We start from the raw sequence: 18,679 nt of genomic DNA, 5'->3' as shown, positions 1-18,679 counted from the left end.
CAGTCGGGAGAACCAGCCCACTTGATCCGGCAGAGCCCGGCTGCGGTCGTGAGAGCGGAGAGCAGTGAAGCTGTTACGAAGGCGTCCTGACCCATGGCCGGGTGGAGGCGCGACTCCCAACCGGTCGGACAGGGCCTCGGCTCCCATCCTGCACAGCAGCCTGAAGTGGCTGTGCAGAGCAGGGTGAGCAGTGCGGCAGTCGCAGTCAAGGGCTGGATCCACACTTCTTTGGGACCCGGCGCACTGTGCGGGTGGAGCCTTTTCAGGGGCGGGGCCTCGGGGCGGGGCCTGGCTCTGTCCGAGTGGGAGGAGCCTGGGAGGGGCCTGTGGCTGCGCCTGGCTGCGAGGTGCGAGAAGCCGACCCGGCAGCCGCGGCTTCTCGGCGCCCGGCCCAGCACCTGCTGCCCTCGCCCGGCCCCGGGCGGCGCTGCCATGCGCCTGGCGCTGCTCTGGGCCCTGGGGCTCCTGGGCGCGGGCAGCCCATTGCCGTCCCGGCCGCTCCCAGATATAGGTGAGTGCCAGACCAGAAGTGGGCCGGGGGTCGCCCTGGGAGGACGCGCGGGGAAGTCGGGAGGCCCTGGGGTCCTGGGGTCGGCCGGAGACCCGGAGAGACCCCGATCCAGAGCACAGCCTGCCCTCGTCTGATGTTCTGGGCCGAGGACCCGGCGACGGGGAGATGAAGTGGGGAGGGAAGGTGGAGGGATGCCGGCGCCCCCGGGCTGGTCATCCTCTGCAGGATCCCCGCGGACACTTTCAGGCTCCGGGACTGGGCACCGCGGGGCCTCGCCCAGCACCCTCTCAGGATCGCGATAGTGGGGCTCTGCTCCCCGGGACTGACGTCTTCGCTCCTCTGGGGCCTAGCTGATCGTTCCACCCGGTGCCAGGGCGCCGAGTAGGCACGGCTCCTAGGGTTTGGCGAAGAGGGTAATTCCTGGCCCCTCATCCCAGGCCCGAGACGCCGGCACCCCTCACCCTGGTGCTGATCCCACCAGAAAGCTCGCCGAGCGGGAGGGGGCCCGGGAGGAGCCAGGAATGGGAGAATTGGCCAGGAAAGAGGCTGGGACACCAACTCCTCCTTGGAACTTTCACTTCCCGCTGCTGTCTTGGGCTGGGGGCCGAGAGGGCAGGCGGGGGTGGAGTGTCCGGAGGAGAGCGGGCTATTGGGGGCGGGGGGCGGACTCCGGGAGGAAGCAGAGGCTGTGGGGAGCGGGTGTGCCTAACTGGGCATGAGGGGTGTTTAGGGAGGGGGGTGTTTGCAATGCTCACCCAGAAATGGGCGTTCCCGGCATCTCTGATGTGAGGAAAGGGAGGGTGAGTGGGCACTGGGCCACAAGGCTTCGCCCAGTCCTGAGAGGGGGCGTTCCAGGGGAGGAGGGGGTTGGGAGGGAGTGGGAACAGGGGGAGGGTCCCTGTGAGAACCTGGGATTGGTCTGAGGGGGACAGGGAAGGACAACAGGCTGGGCAAGCTGAACTTCTTTCTCTGGGGACTTGTGGATGGTTGGTGGGATGAAAGGGAAACACTGGAGAGAAGCCCCCACCCATCCCCAGTATTCTCCTTTAAGTCCCAGAATGCAATGTAGGAGTCCTTCAAGCAGAAAAGAGCCTTGATGGGTTGGGAGCCAGGTGGGTCAGAGGGCAGCAGCCACCTCCACCCTGGCACTGATTCTCTCAGCACTCTTTTGGGGTGTCCTGGGAACCCTGCAGGTGTCACTGAGGAGACGCAGGCAAGGCCAGAGAGGGCCCAGAATGGACCTCTGGAGCCCCAGATCCTTCAGGACAACCCCACACTCAGCCTAGCAGAGGCGCTTCAGGTGAGCCTCTCTCTCCCCTCAAAGAAATACATTCACAACCCCCACCACCCTGAGTAGTCAGGTGTCTCCAGACAGAGACAGGCTGAGAGCGGGTGAGTGGACTCCACAGCAGCATGGCCATCCCAGATCTGCCGCCTCTCCCTGCACACCCCAGCACCTGGCTTCACTTATCCCCCCCACTCCCATCTACACACACATCTGTCTGCCTTAGCCCCACCCATGTCGTCCATCTCCACTGAGGCCAAACTTGCTCTCTTGGTCTCATGTTGTCGGTTCTCTCAGTGGGGGGACTTGGAGAGGGTCGGGCCCCACCAGATACCCTCCCCTCCCAATTCTAAAGCTGAGTCAGAGGAAGGGCTGGGGCCTGCACTGGGCCCTCCATGATGCTTCCTCTCTGGGCAGGAAGCCGAGAAGGGGCGGCTCAGATACCTTCCTTGACCTCCCCACACAACCCCCCAGAACAATGCCCCAGGCCAGGCAGGGCTTCCTGGCCCCTCCCTCGGGATCCCCCCACCAATGATCTAATCGTTGGTGCTCTCCTAAGGGCCTGAGGGTTTCTGGTTAGAGAAGATAGGAGTTACAGACAGGGCCAGGGAGGTGACATGCCCTCTGGTGCCCACAGACCAGTCTGCCTGAGGCTTTGCGGATCAAACTGGAATTGGATGGTGAGAGTCATATCCTGGAGCTGCTGCAGAATAGGTAATAATGATAGCAGTAATGTTACTAATAACAGGACTAACAACTTATATAGCATCTATGATGTGGTACTACGATGTGGTACTTAGGTACTAAGAGCCTGAACTCACTAAATCTTTGTAACAACCTCTATAAAGTAGATACTGTTTGTATTATTATTGGCCTCATAGATGAAGAAGTCAAGGCACAGAGAGGTTAAATAACTCCCCCAAGGTCACACAGCTGGTGGGTGCTAAAAACTAGATTGGAACCCAGATAGCCTGGGTTTGTAGCCAGTCTATGGCCCAACCACCATATTCTGCTACTTGAGGGGAAGCAGGACGGCCAGGCGGATTGCCTGGCCCCCAGCCGCCCCTCTACTGCCTCCAGCCCTCAAGCTGTCACTGCACTATCCTAAGAGGCAGCTGATCCTGCCCTCCTTTTTCTTCATTCCGCAGGGAGCTAGTCTCAGGCCGCCCAACCCTGGTGTGGTACCAGCCTGATGGCACCCGGGTGGTCGGTGAGGGACATACTCTGGTGAGTCAGGCCATCTTGTGCCCTGTTTCTGGCCCGAGGGGATTAAGGGAAGGGGCAACTGGAAGGTGGCATTCCTAGAGGATGGGAGGACACTGCATATCCTCACCAACAAGCTAGCCGCCTGGCTCAGATCTGGCCTGGCCTTCAGGTCAGCACTCATGTTTCTCTGCTGTAGGAGAACTGCTGCTACGAGGGGAGAGTGCGTGGCTACACGCACTCCTGGGTCTCTCTCTGCACCTGCTCCGGGCTCAGGTACAAGGGGTCGATTCCATGATGGTGGAAAGAGTGAGGGTAAACGAGGTATGGAGCTTGTAAGCTTTCTGACTTCCTGCATCTTTGCTTAGGGGCTTAGTGATCCTGTCCCCAGAGAGAAGCTACTCTGTGGAGCTGGGGCCCGGGGACCTTCAGGGTCCCCCAGTTGTCTCCCGGATCCAAGACCTCCTCCTGCCACACCACACTTGTGCCCTGAGCTGGCCCACATCTGTGCTCCCTCGGGCTGTACCGGAGCACTCCCTGGGACAGCGTCACACTCACCGGGTGAGGAGGGAAAGCAGGAGGGCTGGGCTTCTGTTGTTCCTGGGGTTGGCCCCCTGGCCCTCAGAACTATTGGCTCATAGTAACGGCAGCTCCTGCTCATGGAGTGATTTCGCAGCACCAGGCGCTGTGTAAACATTAACTCCTTCACTCACCCCAGCAACCCTGGGGCGTAGGTGCTATCCAGAGCTCTGTTTTAGTGAGAAAACTGGCTCTAAGAGGTTAAGCGACTTGGTCAAGGCCATTCAACTAATACATGGTATTTCCAGGATTTGGATGCAGGCACTTGACTCAAACCCTTCATCTGTCTTATGATCCAAACGCAGAGAGCTCTCACTTGGATATAGCAAATACATAGTTACTGATCATCAAGCAGTAAGAACCCAATTTATTCAATGGGGATAATGGAACTACTTACCTTATAGGATTACTGTGAAAATTAAATGAATCTACATACATATATATATATGTATGTAAATGCTTAGAACGCCAATCTGTCTGGCATATGTTAAGTATTTCATGGTGTCAGCTATTTTTTTTTTTTTTCCTAATTTGGAAAAAGCACGGAATTTGAAGCCAGAAAACCAGGGCTCTACTCCCAGCTTCATAACCTATTCTTAGTCCACTTGGGCAAGTCCCCGGCCTCCCAGGCTCTCAGTGGTTCTCTGTAAAATGGACTCTTCACTGTCTTCGCTTTGACCACACAGGGTGGGTGTGGACACAGCCTGGCCAGGTGGGCGTGGCTGCGGGTGGTGACTGGTGGGTGTGCCTGATGCTCCTTCCTCTTGTCCACAGTGGAGGCGGGACGTGGTGACAGAGACCAAGATTGTTGAGCTGGTGATTGTGGCTGACCATGCCGAGGTGAGCTGGCCGGGCCCTGGCTGCCCTCCCCTGGCCTCTGACAGCTGTGCTACCTTTCCTGGCCACTTTTCTTAACCCGCAGGTCAAGAGGCACCGGGACTTCCAGAGCCTCCTGAACCGCACCCTGGAAGTGGCCCTCCTCCTGGACACAGTGAGTGTCAGGCCTGACAGCATGCCTATGGCCTCCAACCTCGGGAACCCCTCTCCTGAGTCCCAGTTCTCTTTCAGTTCTTCAGGCCCATGAACGTCCGGGTGGCACTAGTGGGCCTGGAGGCCTGGACCCAGCACAACCTGATAGAGATAAGCCAGAACCCAGGTCTCACACTAGACAGCTTCCTCCACTGGCGCCGGACAAACCTGCTGCCTCGGTTGCCCCACGACAGCGCCCAGCTGGTGACGTAAGGCCTCCCCCAGGGTCAGCCAGCAGGGTCTGGCTCTGCCTTGGCCTGGCCAATTTCACACCCCAACTCCCTCCCTGAGGGCCTGATGCTCTGGCCACTTTTACTTTGAAGCCCTAACCTTTGACCTCTCAATCCCACAGGGCCACTTCATTCTCTGGGCCCACGGTGGGCATGGCCATTCAGAACTCCATCTGTTCTCCTGAGTTTTCAGGAGGCGTGAACATGGTGAGCTATGACCACATCTCCTCGCCGTTCCCCATCTACGTCCTGCCAGCTGTGGCGCCATATATTCATGGAAACCCCCAGCAAAGTTGCCAGCCCCAAGCTGAGGGTATAGAGGGCAGGGGTACATGAAAGTTGCCCCTCGCCTGTGGCCAGCTCATCATGTCTTCACCTAGAAGCTCTGCCCATTTCAAGGGGGCGGGGGGACAGCTGAGGCCCAAAGGACAGCGGTGCTCTCCCAGGGCCATACAGTGAGATATGGGGAACAGAGCTGAGCCAGAGCCCAGGTTTCCTACCACCCAGGCCTGGGCTCTCCTCCTGGTTTAGAAGCACTTAAGGAGGGAGGTGGGACCTGCTCAGGGCCCAAGAGGCCAGATGAAGGGAGAACAGGAGCAATCAGGCTGGTACTCGACCTGGGCTATCCCCTCCCCAATGACAGGACCACTCCACGAGCATCCTGGGAGTCGCCTCCTCAATAGCCCACGAGCTGGGACACAGCCTGGGCCTGGGCCACGACTCCCCTGGGAACAGCTGCCCCTGTCCGGGTCCAGCCCCAGCCAAGAGCTGCATCATGGAGGCCTCCACAGAGTGAGTAACTGCAGGGTGGAGGGTGGAGGGGGCAGGGGCAGGTCCGCAGCCCCAACCTCCTTGCTGTCATCCCCAGCTTCCTGCCAGGCTTGAACTTCAGCAACTGCAGCCGACAGGCCCTGGAAGAAGCCCTCCTGGGTGGGATGGGCAGCTGCCTCTTTGAACGGCTGTCCAGTCTGCCTTCTATGGCCAGTGTCTGCGGAAATATGTTGGTGGAGCCCGGCGAGCAGTGTGACTGTGGCTTCCCAGATGTAAGCGCCTCCCCCAGAGCCTTGGCCCTGCACCTCTGTGCCCTCACCCTGGCTCATCGGCTGTCTCCAAGTCCCCAGAGCCCCTTTCCCCGCCTGCCTGTCTGTGGGGACAGCAGGCAGACTGTGGGGCTCCAGCTCTCATCTGCCGTGCAAATGCCTAGGGTTCCGGCTCCAGGAGGCGGTTGGGGTGGGGTCCCAGGCCCAGCCTGCTCTGATGCCTGGCCGTCTGTGCCCTTCCCTACAGGACTGCACTGATCCCTGCTGTGACTACTTCACCTGCCAGCTGAGGCCAGGGGCCCAGTGCGCATCTGATGGACTCTGCTGTCATAATTGCCAGGTGGGCACAGACTGGACCGGCCACCCAGAGCCCACCTGCCAGGGGCCAGGGTGGAAAAGGTCACTCCAACTCCCAGGGCCTGGCTGGATTTGCCCCACCCCCACACTGACATTCACCCACCCTCCACAGCTGCGTCCAGCTGGCTGGAAGTGTCGCCCCACCAGAGGTGACTGCGACTTGCCTGAGTTCTGCCCAGGAGACAGCTCCCAGTGCCCCCCGGATGTCAGCATGGGGGACGGTGAGCCATGTGCCGGTGGACAGGCTGTGTGCATGCAAGGACGTTGTGCCTCGTATGCCCAGCAGTGCCAGGCTCTCTGGGGGCCTGGGGCCAAGCCCGCCGCACCGCTCTGCCTCCTTACTGCCAATACCAGAGGGGACGCCTTTGGGAGCTGTGGGCGCAACCCTGATGGCAGTTATGTGTCCTGTGCCCCTCGGTAAGTGAGGGAGCCTGGCTCCTCCTCTAGGCCTGTGGGCATCTTGGCTCCACCACACTGACCCTGTACCTCCTCCCTCACCCCAGAGATGCCATGTGCGGGCAACTCCAGTGCCAGGGCGGGAGGGCTCAGCCTCTGCTGGGCTCAGCCCGAGATCTTCGCTGGGAGATGCTGGAAGCCAACGGGACCCAGCTGAAGTTGAATTGCAGTTGGGTACACCTGGACCTGGGCAACGACGTGGCCCAGCCCCTCTTGACTCTGCCTGGCACAGCCTGTGGCCCCGGCCTGGTGAGCAGCCTCGGTGGACAGGACCAGGTGGGGAGGGATGTCGGAACTGCTGTGAGCAGTGCCCAGGCCTCGTTAGCCACCAATGCAAACAGTGCAGTCTCTGAGGGGAGTTCAGATTCTCACTTCAGAGGGGGCAGAGTCCGTGGTCCTGTGAGCCTCGGTGTCCCCATCTGTAAAAGTGTGGTGGGCCTCAGCCTCCCAGTGCCAGTAAAGCGTGTTAGAGGGTGATCTTTGCTCTTCTCTCCCCACTGGGCAGGTGTGTGTTGAGCAGCAGTGCCAGCCAATAGAGGTCCTGGGAGCACAGGAATGTCGAAAGAGATGCCACGGGCATGGGGTGAGCTGGCATGGGGGGAGATGAAGGGGAAGCAGGGGAGCCTCTGGGAAGGAAAATAATGGTGGGCTTTGCAAACAGACACACCTGGGTTCTAATCCTTGCTCTACTGTGTCTTAATTGTGGGACCCGGGCAGGTTATTCACCTCTCTGAGCTCAGTTTCCTCATCTAACGGGCATAATAGTAGTACCCACCTCCTGGGGCACATGAGATGAGTACAGCACTCGCTCTGGCACAGTGGCTGGCAGGTAGAAGGCACTCACAGCGTGCGTTCAGTCTAATTTCCTCCGCCGCTGGCCCCGATAGAGTCCCTCTCTCCAGAGCGGTCCACCTCCTCATCCTCAGCACACCTCCCAGCCGTGCTGGGAGGAGGCAGGACATCTGAGATCCTGAAAAGCTGGGGACAGGGAAACACGGCCCCGAGGGCCCAGCTCCTCACTGTCCCACCTGTGCATCCTAGGTCTGCGACAGCAACAGACGCTGCCACTGTGAGGAGGGCTGGGCACCGCCAGACTGCACCACCCACGTCAGAGGTAGCACGGGGCAGGGGCAGGGGCAGCTGAGAGGGCATCCTTCATCGCCCCTCTTTTCCTGATCCCTTCACTGCTGGTTCCTTGACTCCCTGTGACCCCTGACCCTTTCACCTTTGCTGATCACCTAACCTCACCCACAGCAACCAGCTCCCTGACCACAGGGCTGCCCCTCAGCCTCCTGTTGTTGCTGGTCCTGGTGCTCCTTGGTGCCAGCTACTGGCACCGTGCCCGCTTGCGCCAACGACTCTGCCAGCTCAAAGGACCCAGCTGCCAATACAGGTACCAGCCTCCCTGTTACCAACTCTCTCAACATCTCTGTTAAGGACAGCAGCTCTGGAGCCCTGCTCCCACCCCCTGGGCAGCCCCCAGACCACACCCCATACAGCCCCTTCCCTATTCCCTTCACTATTTGTGCCCCATAACTCTTGACCTCACATGTAGACCCAGGTGGGGCCACTGTGGTACTAGGACCATTTCTCTCCAGGAGCCCCAGGGCTGGATGAGTGGGGCCCTCCCTCAGGCTGATCAGCTTCCCCTCCTCACCTCTGATTTGGCCTAAACCATGCTCCAAGGGGCCACATAGGATTAACCCCACTCCAGGGCTGCCTATGGGCACAAAATGGCCTGAGGCTGAGCCCTCGCCCTGCTTGCCTTTCTCCATGCTCAGGGCAGCCCAGTCTGGTCCCCCAGAACGCCCAGGACCCCCACAGAGGGCCCTCGTGATGCCAGGTGCCAAGGTAAGTCTGTATGCCAGAGCAGAGAGGGCCCCGACCCAGCCAGGAATCCAGCCTGGGCCCTGGGGTGGGGGTGTCCAAGGCTCTGGACTCAGAGATAAGACTTGCATCGCCCATGAGTCAGTCACTGGAGTCAGGGCCAGCCCTCCCGCCACCTCCCCTGCCGCAGGCTGAGAAGCAGAGTCCAGTCTGGACTGGGAGGGGCAATCACCTAGAGGAAGGGGCGCTGAGCTCTGTGAGCTGGCCAAGCCAGTGGCTTTCAAAGGCGGGTCTACCTGTGCTCCCAGCAGTGGCGCCCCAGGAGGGCATGAGGGGGTGCTCAGAGTGGTCTTCAGTGTGCCAGGACCTGATGAGGCCCTGGTCACCAGGTGTAGAAGGGCTGGTGAGTGCCTCTGCCCTGAGCCCCCTGGATCTGATGACAGGAGTGTGTGTGTGGAGGTGGTCTGCATGCCTACCCCACCACTTGTCACCCCCTCTGCATGCAACTGAATAACCGCACGCATGCACAGCCCCCACTGCCCCTGGGGCCCTGGCTGCCCATCCCTGAGCACTAACACCTCTCTGCCCACATCTGTCTTTCTGCTCCCTCCCCTGTCCCCTGCCTGTCTACTCCTCCTGCTCTCTCAGCAGGCTAGTGCTCTTGGCTTCCCGGCCCCTCCTTCAAGGCCGCTGCCTCCTGACCCTGTGCCCAAGAGACTCCAGGTAAATCTGGGCCAGGCCTGGTCCTGGCCCAGGGCAGGTGGGAGGCTTGGTGCCCAACCGCAGCTCTCATCCCTGTTCCCTGCCAGTAGCACTCGTCATTAGGGGACCAGGGTGCCCTCAGCCTTCAGACACTCTGAGCCCCAGAAGCAGCAAAGGGTGAGCCTCCTGCCTTGGTTTCTACCACCATCTAGTGGTCAGTGGTGGGACTGCAGTTGGCCAGGGACCACCCCTCCCCCTCCAGTGACCCCCCCCCCCCCACCCCTTTCTCCCCTGAGGCCTCTCCTGGCATGCGCTCAAGCCCCATGCGCATGCCCCAGTTCTCTCCTGCCCCCTGGCTGACTTTGCATGTTGACCTGAACCCTTGGGGAGACCCATCGCATGTCCACTGCCCCTGGCTGTGCTCTCATAGTCACTGCCCCTCTCTCTGTTCAGGCTGAGCTGGCAGACCGACCCAATCCCCCCACCCGCCCTCTGCCCGCTGACCCGGTGGTGAGGCGCCCAAAGGTAACCGTGGGGGGAGAGAAGGGCACAGCCTCTCCCCCCACCCAGGGCCGTGGTGCTGGTGGCAAGACGCCCTCTGTGCCTGAGGCCACATACCCCAGTGGCATCTTTAATGGTAACAGGTTCGTTTGGAGACACAGGTGACCTATGGTGCCACCTCTCAAGCTGGTGCTCCCCAGCATCAGTGTCAGAGGTGAACAACATGATATGCTCTCCCAAGCTTCCTTCTCTCTCTCAGCCACAGGGGCCCACCAAGCCCCCACCCCCGAGAAAGCCACTGCCTGCTGACCCTCACGGCCGGCGCCCTTCTGGTGACCTGTCTGGCCCTGGAGCTGGAATCCCGCCTCCAGTGGTACCCTCCAGGTAGGAGAGGAGAGGAGAGGCGTGGAGGATGGGTGGATTGGGCGAGTGGTCTGGGAAAATAGCACCTCTGACCTTTTTTCTTGGCTTTCCACATTCCAGGCCTGCGCCGCCGCCCCCAGCAGCGTCCTCGCTCTACCTCTAACTTCTCCTGAGGTTCTGCTGCCTCCAGCCTGGACTTAGGACGCCAATAGGCAGACCTGACCCCTGAAGCCCCCCACGGTGACTGAAGGAGCCAGAGCCTGGACGCTGTGGAGCAGGAGTCTTAAGACACCGGGTATCTCCACTTGCTGTCAAACAGCATTCTGGGGACTGGCCCACGCCGCGGCATCTGGGGGTTGGGGAGGGTCTGGGAGCTGGACGGAGATGAAGTAAGTGCGCACAGCCTGTCTGCTGAGTTACAATAAAAGCGAGGTCTTGGGAGCACGCCTCTAAGTTTGTCTGCTTTGGGAAGGAGGGTCTCCCCAATTGCGATTCCAGGTCTGGCCGCCAGGAGACGCTGCCGCCTCAGACGAAGACAGGATAGGGAGGGCTAGAGTCCCAGGCTGGGTGAGAGGATCCCTGGGATGCTCGCGGCTTGTTTCTGCCTAGTCTGTGATGTCTCTGCATAATCCAGTACCACAAAGAACGCTGTATGCCCTCTACCACCCCCAGTCGCCAAGTTCTCGCCCCCAACGCTGCGCGGCCTTTTAGCGGCGGCCACTGACAAACCCGTCAAGCTGTTGGACTCGCCTTTCCCCACCCTCCGACCAGTGGCTGGGGAAAATGGAACTAACTGGTGTTCTCAGAGCCCCGGAGCTGGGACAGGGCGGGGCAGCGGCTCCCACGATTCCGAGGCTGCACACCTGCCTCCCCCCTCCCCCACCCCACCGGAGGGTTTGGGAACAAAGGTGCTTTGTACCGGCCCGCAACCACCTCATTGCTTCGTCTTGGAGACTGTGGCCTTCGTTCTCCCAGAACGAAGGTGTGGGGTGGAAAGGGACAGGTGCCAATCCCAAGGTAAGCATCAAGCTTGCCACTTGAGGCTCTGTAAAGGGTGGGGTGAGGGGGTCCCCGGGAGGCGATTTGTCCCTTCCTCTCGCTGTATCTCTAGACGTCCAAAAAAAAAAAAAAGGAGCAATGTGCATAAGATGGCTGGATAAATTTCATGGATCCTCGCCCCGCACCTCTCTTGCCTCTTTCTGGGTGAGAGGCGTGGGCCCGTATTTAAATCTTCCAAAGATTTAATCAGGCTTTCTACCCTGTATTATGGCTTTCCAGGTGGTGCAGTGGCAAAGAATCCACTTGCCAATGCAGGAGACGCAAGAGACGCGGGTTCAATCCCTGGGTCGGGATGATTCCTTGGAGAAGGAAATGACAACCCACTCCAGTATTCTTGCCGAGATAATCCCAAGAACAGAAGAACAGAAGAACCTGGAGGGTTACAGTCCATGGGGTCACAAAGAGTCAGACACGACTGAGCAACTGAACACACACACACACACACACACACACACTATATTAATTGTTCTTGTTTAGTCGCTCAGTCCGATTCTTTGCGACCCCCATGGACTCTAGCCCGCCAGGTGCCTAGCGATCGAACCTAGGGATCGAACCCGCGTCTCCCGCACTGCTGGCGGATTCTTTACCGCTGAGCCACCAGGGAAGCACCCTGTACTAACACAAGCACGAAAGACAAGACCTCTCTAAAACAACTCCTAGACAGGGGACTGTGTCCCTCCTCGCCGCCTCCTTGAAATGGGCCCAACCTCAGCAACAGCTTGCCGAAGCTGGAGAGCGCTGCGGCGCCCAGAAGGTTAACCACAGTTGGCTTTGAATGAAGAGGCGGAGACGCGACCCCATTGGTGAAAAGTTATCCAGGGGCGTGGCCTGTGAGTCTCTGCACCCCACCCCACTTCTCGCAAGCCCCACCCCAAACCTCCTCTGCACTTTGTACCTTTCTCGTCGCGACTGCGAAGCGGACCGGGACGGGCCGGGCCAGACCACACCAGACCTAGGGGGCGATGCGGCTGCAGCCCCTGCTGCAGACTGTCCTCTGGGCCGTGCTCCTCAGCTCCCCTCTGCGAGGGGGCTGTGGCCTCCGCCTTGCGGTCTACTGGAACTCCAGTAACCCCAGGTAGCCGGGCCGAAACCGGCGGGCGGCGAGCCGGGCCTGCACGCTCCCGGGCCGGGCGCGCGTCCGACACTCGCTCTGTGCGCGGCGCCGCCTGGACCCGGCCGCGCGCCGGGGATCCTTTGTTTGAGCCGGCGGGGGAGGAGGGAGGGGCGAGGCGCGCCTGGGGTCCCCTATGCCAGCCCGCACACGTTGGAGGCGAGCGGAGGACCCCAGCCCGAAAGGCAATCGGTGGGGTCTCAGAGCCGGGAGCTGGGGGAACCTCAGCCTGCACTCCGAGCCCCGCCCCCCTCGCTTCTGTCTTGGGGATCCCCAGCGTTCCTCCGGCCGAAGCTGGGGCGAGCGGACTTGCGGGGCGCCGGAGGGGGGTGGTTACTCTTGTGAAAGAGGGTTACTCTCCTGCTCGCTTGGCCTCCTCTTTGGCGCTCGGTCTTTCTCCTGAGCTCATTCTAGAACGCTTTCATCTCAGTCATTATTGGCCCTTCTATTTCTGTGCAGTCTCGGCCCTGCCCTTCTAGAGTTGAATCACCTTTAGGCAAGTCATCTGACCTCCCTAACCTCAGTTATCTCATCTGTAAAATGGGGTAATAATGACTAGTACCTTGGGAAGTCAGGTAGACTGAAGTCATGTGTGTCCAAGAGGTAAAGGCTGTACAGATATAAGCGACTATTTTCTGTTTCCTGATCTGCCTGCCTTGGAACCTGTATGTATTTTCCCTGTTTCCATGCTCCTCCCCAATTTTCCTTGCCTCTCTCTTTCTCCATGTTTTCCCTTCTGATTTTCTACTTAAAACAATCTGTGACTCTGTTCGTTTGTTCACTCACTAACATTTATTAAGCGTGTACCGTGTGCCCGGACTTGTGCTAGGGCGCTGGGGGTTAGAAATAAGACCTAGGCTCTGCCCTCTGGGATCCTGAAGGATCCCTGGGTGAGCAGACTTCAGAACAGGTCATTACAATACCAATGCTGTATGGTGAGAGTTGTTGTTGTCTTCCGCCTCTGAATTCCTCTCTGTGTTCCAGACCACTGCCTCTGAATGACTTGGAAGATTGGTTAAAAATTCAGGTTTCTACCCCCTAACCCTGAGGTTTCTGACTCATTCATTCCATTCCCAAATATTTATTAAGCATTTTCCTTGTGCCTGACACTTTTCCAGGCACTAGGGATGCCGCGGAACTAAACAAAGGCCCAGCTTGTGTTCCAGCGGGTCTGAGCTGAGCCCAGGAATCTGCAGGAATCTGCATTCCTTATCACAACTCCAGATGCAGGTGGTCTTGAGACCACCCATTGAGAGAGAGTTGGGGGCCTTTCATAAGTCAAGTTGGGCTCTGTGTATGATGAGCATGGGGGTGGGAGTAGTTCATGCTTTACTTGATGCGGGAGGGGTTGACGTGTCCTAGGTCCTCCCACCCGTACTGGCTCCCCCGGTGTCTCCCAAGAGGTGGAAGGGAGTCCTGAGGAGGCCAAAGATTGGGAGATATGTGGAGGGGGCTCCAAATCTGGCACTTTGTTGTCCTGGCAAAAAAAGGAGGGGGAGGGGAGGTTCCCACCATCCACTCTTTTTCTTTCTTTCTTACTATGGCATTCTTTCAGCATCGAATTGACATCTTAAAAAGGCAGCCTTCCTCTTTGTGAATCAGTTAAAGAGGATACTGTTCCCAGACTCCATCTCTAGTCTGTGACTGCACTGTGGGCCCAGATCTGTGCCCCTTGCCTCTGTGCCCCAGCTTCTTCACAGCAGCCATCCACCTAACATTCGTCAAGCACAGGCACTACACCAAGGCTTTGTGTTGGGCATTAGAGCTAGAGAGGGGTGGCAGCTCCCACCCAAAAGCTAGGGTGTGGGAGTGCCCTCTCACATTTGAGCCATGTGGTTATAGGCCCTGCAGTCCCTTAACTTCTCTGAAACTGCATCCGTTACCTCATCCGTTTCTTGCACTCTCTGTCTCTCAAGAGTTGTCAGTCTGGGGAACTCAAACACCTTCCCAAGCTGCTCCCGCTCCAGTGGGTGGGGGACTGGCTGGCAGGGACCATTGGGAAGGGGTATCTCTGACCCTCGTGCCCCGGTGTGCTGTGCCAAGGAGCCCCTCTGCCCTCATCTACCTTATGCCTGCAGGCTGCTTCGAGGAGACGCCGTGGTGGAGCTGGGCTTCAAGGATTACCTAGATATCATCTGCCCACACTATGAGAGTCCAGGGCCCCCTGAGGGCCCCGAGACATTCGCATTATACGTAGTGGACTGGGCGGGCTACAAGGCCTGCCGGGCTGAGGGGCCGAGTGCCTTCAAGCGCTGGGAGTGCTCCCGCCCCTTCGCTCCCTTTGGCCCTGTTCGATTTCCAGAGAAGATTCAGCGCTTCACACCCTTCTCCCTTGGCATGGAGTTCTTGCCCGGAGAGACCTACTACTACATCTGTGAGTGAGGATGGGCACCCTGACCACCTCCTGGGGAAGGCAGGGAGGGGAGTGGGGCTACCTGCCATTGCCAGCAGTCAAGGCAGACAGCCTGAGGGGTGGGGAAAGGAGAGGAAGGAAGGCCAGGCCTCGGAGGGGGGAGCAGGCAAGGGTCCAGGACATGGTAGGGGGACATCTAGAGTGAGCTGATAAAGAGACGGGGCAAGGAAGAGGAGCCGGGCAAGGTGACATGAGGAGGGACACGGTGGGCACCTAGATGTAGCCCCAAAATAAGGAAAAGTTTTCCAGGGAATTGGAGAGGGGAGAAGTTGGGAGGGTTTTAAAGTGACTCTGAAGCATGCAAACTAGCCCATGCTAACTTCTTCCTCCCAATTTCCCACCACCCAGCAGTGCCAACTCCGGGGAGTCCTGGCCAGTGCTTGAGGCTCCAGGTTTCTATCTGCTGCAAGGAGGACAGTGAGTGGGTTGGGGCAGGGGAGCAACCCTTCTGGCTAGTGTTGGGCCCTTGGGAATGGGGGGAGCAGGGGGAAGAATCTGGGAGCATTAGACTCTGGGGGGCCTCTTCTTCCCCCTTTAGCCTGTGGGAGCCTCCGCTGCACAGTGGGAATGGCATCTCCAGGGGCAAGGCCCTCCAAGGCCTTCACTGAACTGGTAGCCTCTAATGGCACCTGGGAGGAGACCTGCAAGTCAGGGCTTAGAGGTGGCAGATTATGGGAGGGATTGGCTAGTTTGGGAGACCCTGAAGAAAGGGGTGGGAGTGCCCAACTAACGGGCAGAGCAAGAAGGAGGCTGCGGAAGCAGGAGGACCCATCCGTGCTACCCCTCCCCTCACAGAACCTGAGTCAGCCCATCCTGTTGGGAGCCATGGAGAGAGTGGCACGTCAGGGTGGCAAGGAGGGGCCACTCCCACTCCCCTCTGTCTCTTGCTGCTGCTGCTGTTCCCAATTCTGCGACTCCTGAGAGTTCTCTGAGCCAAGCGGACCCTTCCTGGCACCCCCAGGAACCAGGGCCCTCCCAAGACTCCTTGGAGAGGAGCCCCTGCCCCCTACCTGAGCTGGGAGTGCCAAGCCAGACAGACAAGATGGAAGAGTGATGGGGAGGTCTGAGGTGACCCTTCCAGGTATTGGCCTCCTCATCACAGGCTGAAGAGGAGCCACAGGGGAGCAGCGGACAGCCCTGGGCACCTTGGGGCAGAGGCAACACAAACATAAGGTCTTCATCGGCGGCTTTGATGCTCAAATCCCTGCCCTCAGGAAGGCTGGGACTTGATGGGATGGCATCCTGGAGCCTGCTGGGGGCCAAGGCGAAGACCTGGGGACAGGCGGATTGCTGGACCAGGTCAGGCAAGAAGCCCAGGCCTGCCATCTGTCCCCGGTGCCCTGTGGGCCTCTTCCTGGGGCAGCACCTCGCCTCCCCAGAGGACCACTCACTTGTCTTCTGTGAAGACGGACTTACCATGAGGTTGAATTTCATGCCAGTTTGTATTTTTGTAAGTGTCTGGACTTCAATAAACCAACTACCCATCTTTTTGTTGCTTTTTCCAACCTACTGCCCTCTGCCCTCTAGCTCCTTGCCTGACACTGGGCCCTGGAGGTGGGGGGGGTGTAGAGCGGGGTGCAGGGGGCGGGGGGAGTGGCACAGCAGCAGAGCTCCCTGAAGTCTCTGCTCTCAGCGTGGCTTGGCCTGACCCCCATGCCAGCTGTGCCCAAGCCATCCATGCCAGGCCGCAGTGGGCACCCCTCTGGGCAGTGTGGGGCGGGTGTCAGCAGCAGCTGTGGAGCTTGGCACCCTCTACCACCTCTCTAGCTGGTTTCCTGGGCTGGGGAGGGGACAGGTGCTCCTGATAGCCCCCACATACACACTCGGGGCACTGCTCAAGCTTCGGCAGCACCAAGCAGGATGTTGGGAAAAAGGCAAGGGGTAGTAGAAAGAGAGCATCTGGATTTCAGAATGCCTGGGTCCCTGAGAGCTGGGTGTCCCCCCACTCCGTAAGGGCAGCCTGGGCGGTGCCTGGCCTAGAACTGAGAAGGTGGGGTCAGATCAAAGCCTCTTTCCCCAGCGGCCTCTTTGTTCTTCGCTTTTATAAGGAGGAGGGGGTGGGGCCGAGGAGGGAGGGCCCCCTTTGCTCTCAGCCCCACTCTGTCTCTATCACCTCTGGCAGGCAAAGCTATGACGCCCGCCACCCCAAGACTAACCAGTGACCAGTGACCTGGGGGGAGCCAAAGAAGGGGTGCCCCTTCCCCCGGTGCTACGCTCTACCCGCCCCGGTGCCCCACAGCTTCCCCTGGCACGGTGCCGGCCCGCCTGGCACCCAGCCAACGATCGATAGGTGGATGTTGTGCTGATTAGCTCGGCGGGGCTGCGGCGGCAAGAGGCGGCGTGTGAACATGCGCGTGGAAGGGGCGGCGGGCGGAGGGTGCTAGAGGTCCAGAGACTGATGACCAGGCCCAAATGCTGGAGGTTTTCGAACCCCTGCCCCACCCCTTTGCACACCTGGCTCACACCCCGTCCTTCTGGGTTGTTTCCATCGCTCTGGCTGAGGCCTGGGGCGGAGGACAGCACCCAGGACGAAGCCTACATGAGTTGACCCGCCCCCTGATTCAAGGCCGCTTTCAAAATGCCGTATCTGGAGGTGCATGTGCTTGCGTATTCGTGTCAGGGCCCTCCCCCCAAAACACGATTCTTAGCGGGGGCGAGAGGCCAGAGGGAAGAGGGTGAAGTCTGAGCTGAGGCCTGAGCTATGGGCTCGGTCTTCGGTCCTGTGTTCGAGTTCAGTCTCTACTGCCAACCAGAAGGTGTCTATCTGTCGCCGTGGAAACCGACTGTATTGCTACCTCCGCCCCTCTCCAGTGAAGCCAGAGGCGACGCAGGCCGGGGATGACTGGTTAGACCAGCACTAAGGACTGCGGGCTTCTCATCCTGCTCCCAGCGGCCGCAGACACCCTCCCTTCGCGGACCAAGCCCGGCGCGCTCGCTCCCGAGCCTGTAGCCGGCGCGCGGATCTCGCCGCTGATAACGCATGTGCGAAAGAGACGCGGGGCCAAACCGGCTTTCCCCACACTCAAGACACACGCCCTCTCTCTCAGGCAGACGCGCACACTTGGCACAGACACAGGCAGGCCCTCGCCGGCTCCTAGCTCCCTGCAGGTGTGAGGGTGGACACCTGGGCCGCCACGCACTTGGGCTGGGGAGGGAGAGGAGGCGGCGGGGGAGACGCAGGCCCGCCGGCCGCAGGCCTCTAGCCAGCCCCTCCCTACACTCACTTTCCGCCCAGCCTGGGCCTTGTGTGGATAACTGATTCAGTTGCGGGGCGCGTCTCCAAGGAAAGCGAGGGCCAAGTCCGCTCATGGGGCCTAGACAGGTCGAAGACTCTGGGCGGTCTTCCGGGACTGGGCCCTACCCATGAGAAGTCCTCGAGGCGTGTTCCCGGGCGTGGTTCCAGGAGGCTCGGCAGATCTGCAGGTTTTGAGGCGTCACCGATCTCCCCTAAACTCAGCGGCGCTAGATGGCCGAGGGTGGGGCCCTCAATTTGCTGGGCTTGCCCTAGTCTCACCAGAATGATGCAAAAACCCTTCATCTTCGCATCAAGCTATGTCGCTGTTCCGAGAACCTGAGGGCCCCAGTCTCCGACCTCGATCCTGCTCCCCACTTTCTGGGGTTACAAGTCTTTCACCAGAGGCTAAACCCTAAAGTTTTGGTCTTTTTTAAGTAACCCCACCGTTTTTTCTCCTTCCTTTTCAGTAATTCCTTCCTTTCCTTATTCATTCGGCAAGTTGTGAGCTCCCAGCGCGTTCTTCTTTCAGTCGGCCACACCAGCTGGGGTCGTCGGGGGATCCCCAGCGGTGACGCAGTTGGAGAGGGGCACGCTGACTTCCAAATAACCAATAGAATCCTTGGGCCTGGGGCATGAGGTCATCAGCGGTGATGCCCATTGGTTCAGGCCTGGACGTGGAGGGGGTCCCCATAGCAACCGACGGTGCGTCCGAGCGTAACCTGGAGAGTGGTCTTTGCTTGTGCTTCAATGGCAGCTTGGGTGGTGCTTGGGTTGGGGG

General features: G+C 59.5%; 2 protein-coding genes across 18 annotated transcripts; both read left to right on the top strand.

Annotated features, from left to right (window-relative positions):
- Positions 1-313: 313 nt before the first annotated feature.
- ADAM15 (ADAM metallopeptidase domain 15) lies at positions 314-10,524 on the top strand. 15 transcript variants are annotated; one of them, XM_045166017.1, is made up of 23 exons: positions 314-511; positions 1,705-1,811; positions 2,434-2,510; positions 2,945-3,023; positions 3,199-3,275; positions 3,368-3,560; positions 4,353-4,418; positions 4,501-4,569; positions 4,647-4,816; positions 4,960-5,044; positions 5,481-5,629; positions 5,706-5,880; positions 6,125-6,217; positions 6,347-6,651; positions 6,738-6,939; positions 7,196-7,273; positions 7,732-7,804; positions 7,945-8,083; positions 8,472-8,541; positions 9,169-9,240; positions 9,673-9,744; positions 9,980-10,104; positions 10,204-10,524. In XM_045166017.1, exons 1-23 carry the CDS (start codon positions 433-435, stop codon positions 10,244-10,246), a joined length of 2,598 nt encoding a protein of 865 aa, XP_045021952.1. In that variant the 5' UTR covers positions 314-432; the 3' UTR covers positions 10,247-10,524. The 15 variants fall into 15 exon arrangements, with proteins under 15 accessions (XP_045021952.1, XP_045021949.1, XP_045021951.1 ...); XM_045166014.1 differs by having other exon boundaries at positions 9,673-9,863; XM_045166016.1 differs by having other exon boundaries at positions 9,166-9,240.
- Positions 10,525-11,677: 1,153 nt separating this feature from the next.
- EFNA4 (ephrin A4) lies at positions 11,678-16,152 on the top strand. Of its 3 annotated transcripts, none has more exons than XM_045166011.1 (4): positions 11,678-12,217; positions 14,332-14,627; positions 15,015-15,083; positions 15,605-16,152. In XM_045166011.1, exons 1-4 carry the CDS (start codon positions 12,105-12,107, stop codon positions 15,718-15,720), a joined length of 594 nt encoding a protein of 197 aa, XP_045021946.1. In that variant the 5' UTR covers positions 11,678-12,104; the 3' UTR covers positions 15,721-16,152. The 3 variants fall into 3 exon arrangements, with proteins under 3 accessions (XP_045021946.1, XP_045021945.1, XP_045021944.1); XM_045166010.1 differs by having other exon boundaries at positions 11,688-12,217; positions 15,018-15,083; positions 15,462-16,152; XM_045166009.1 differs by having other exon boundaries at positions 11,693-12,217; positions 15,462-16,152.
- Positions 16,153-18,679: the final 2,527 nt, after the last annotated feature.

The sequence above is a fragment of the Bubalus bubalis genome, chromosome 6 (genome assembly GCF_019923935.1).
Source record: "Bubalus bubalis isolate 160015118507 breed Murrah chromosome 6, NDDB_SH_1, whole genome shotgun sequence".
Taxonomy (NCBI): Eukaryota; Metazoa; Chordata; class Mammalia; order Artiodactyla; family Bovidae; genus Bubalus; species Bubalus bubalis.
Note: the sequence above shows the minus strand (reverse complement) of the source record. Positions and strands in the feature narration are given on the sequence as shown.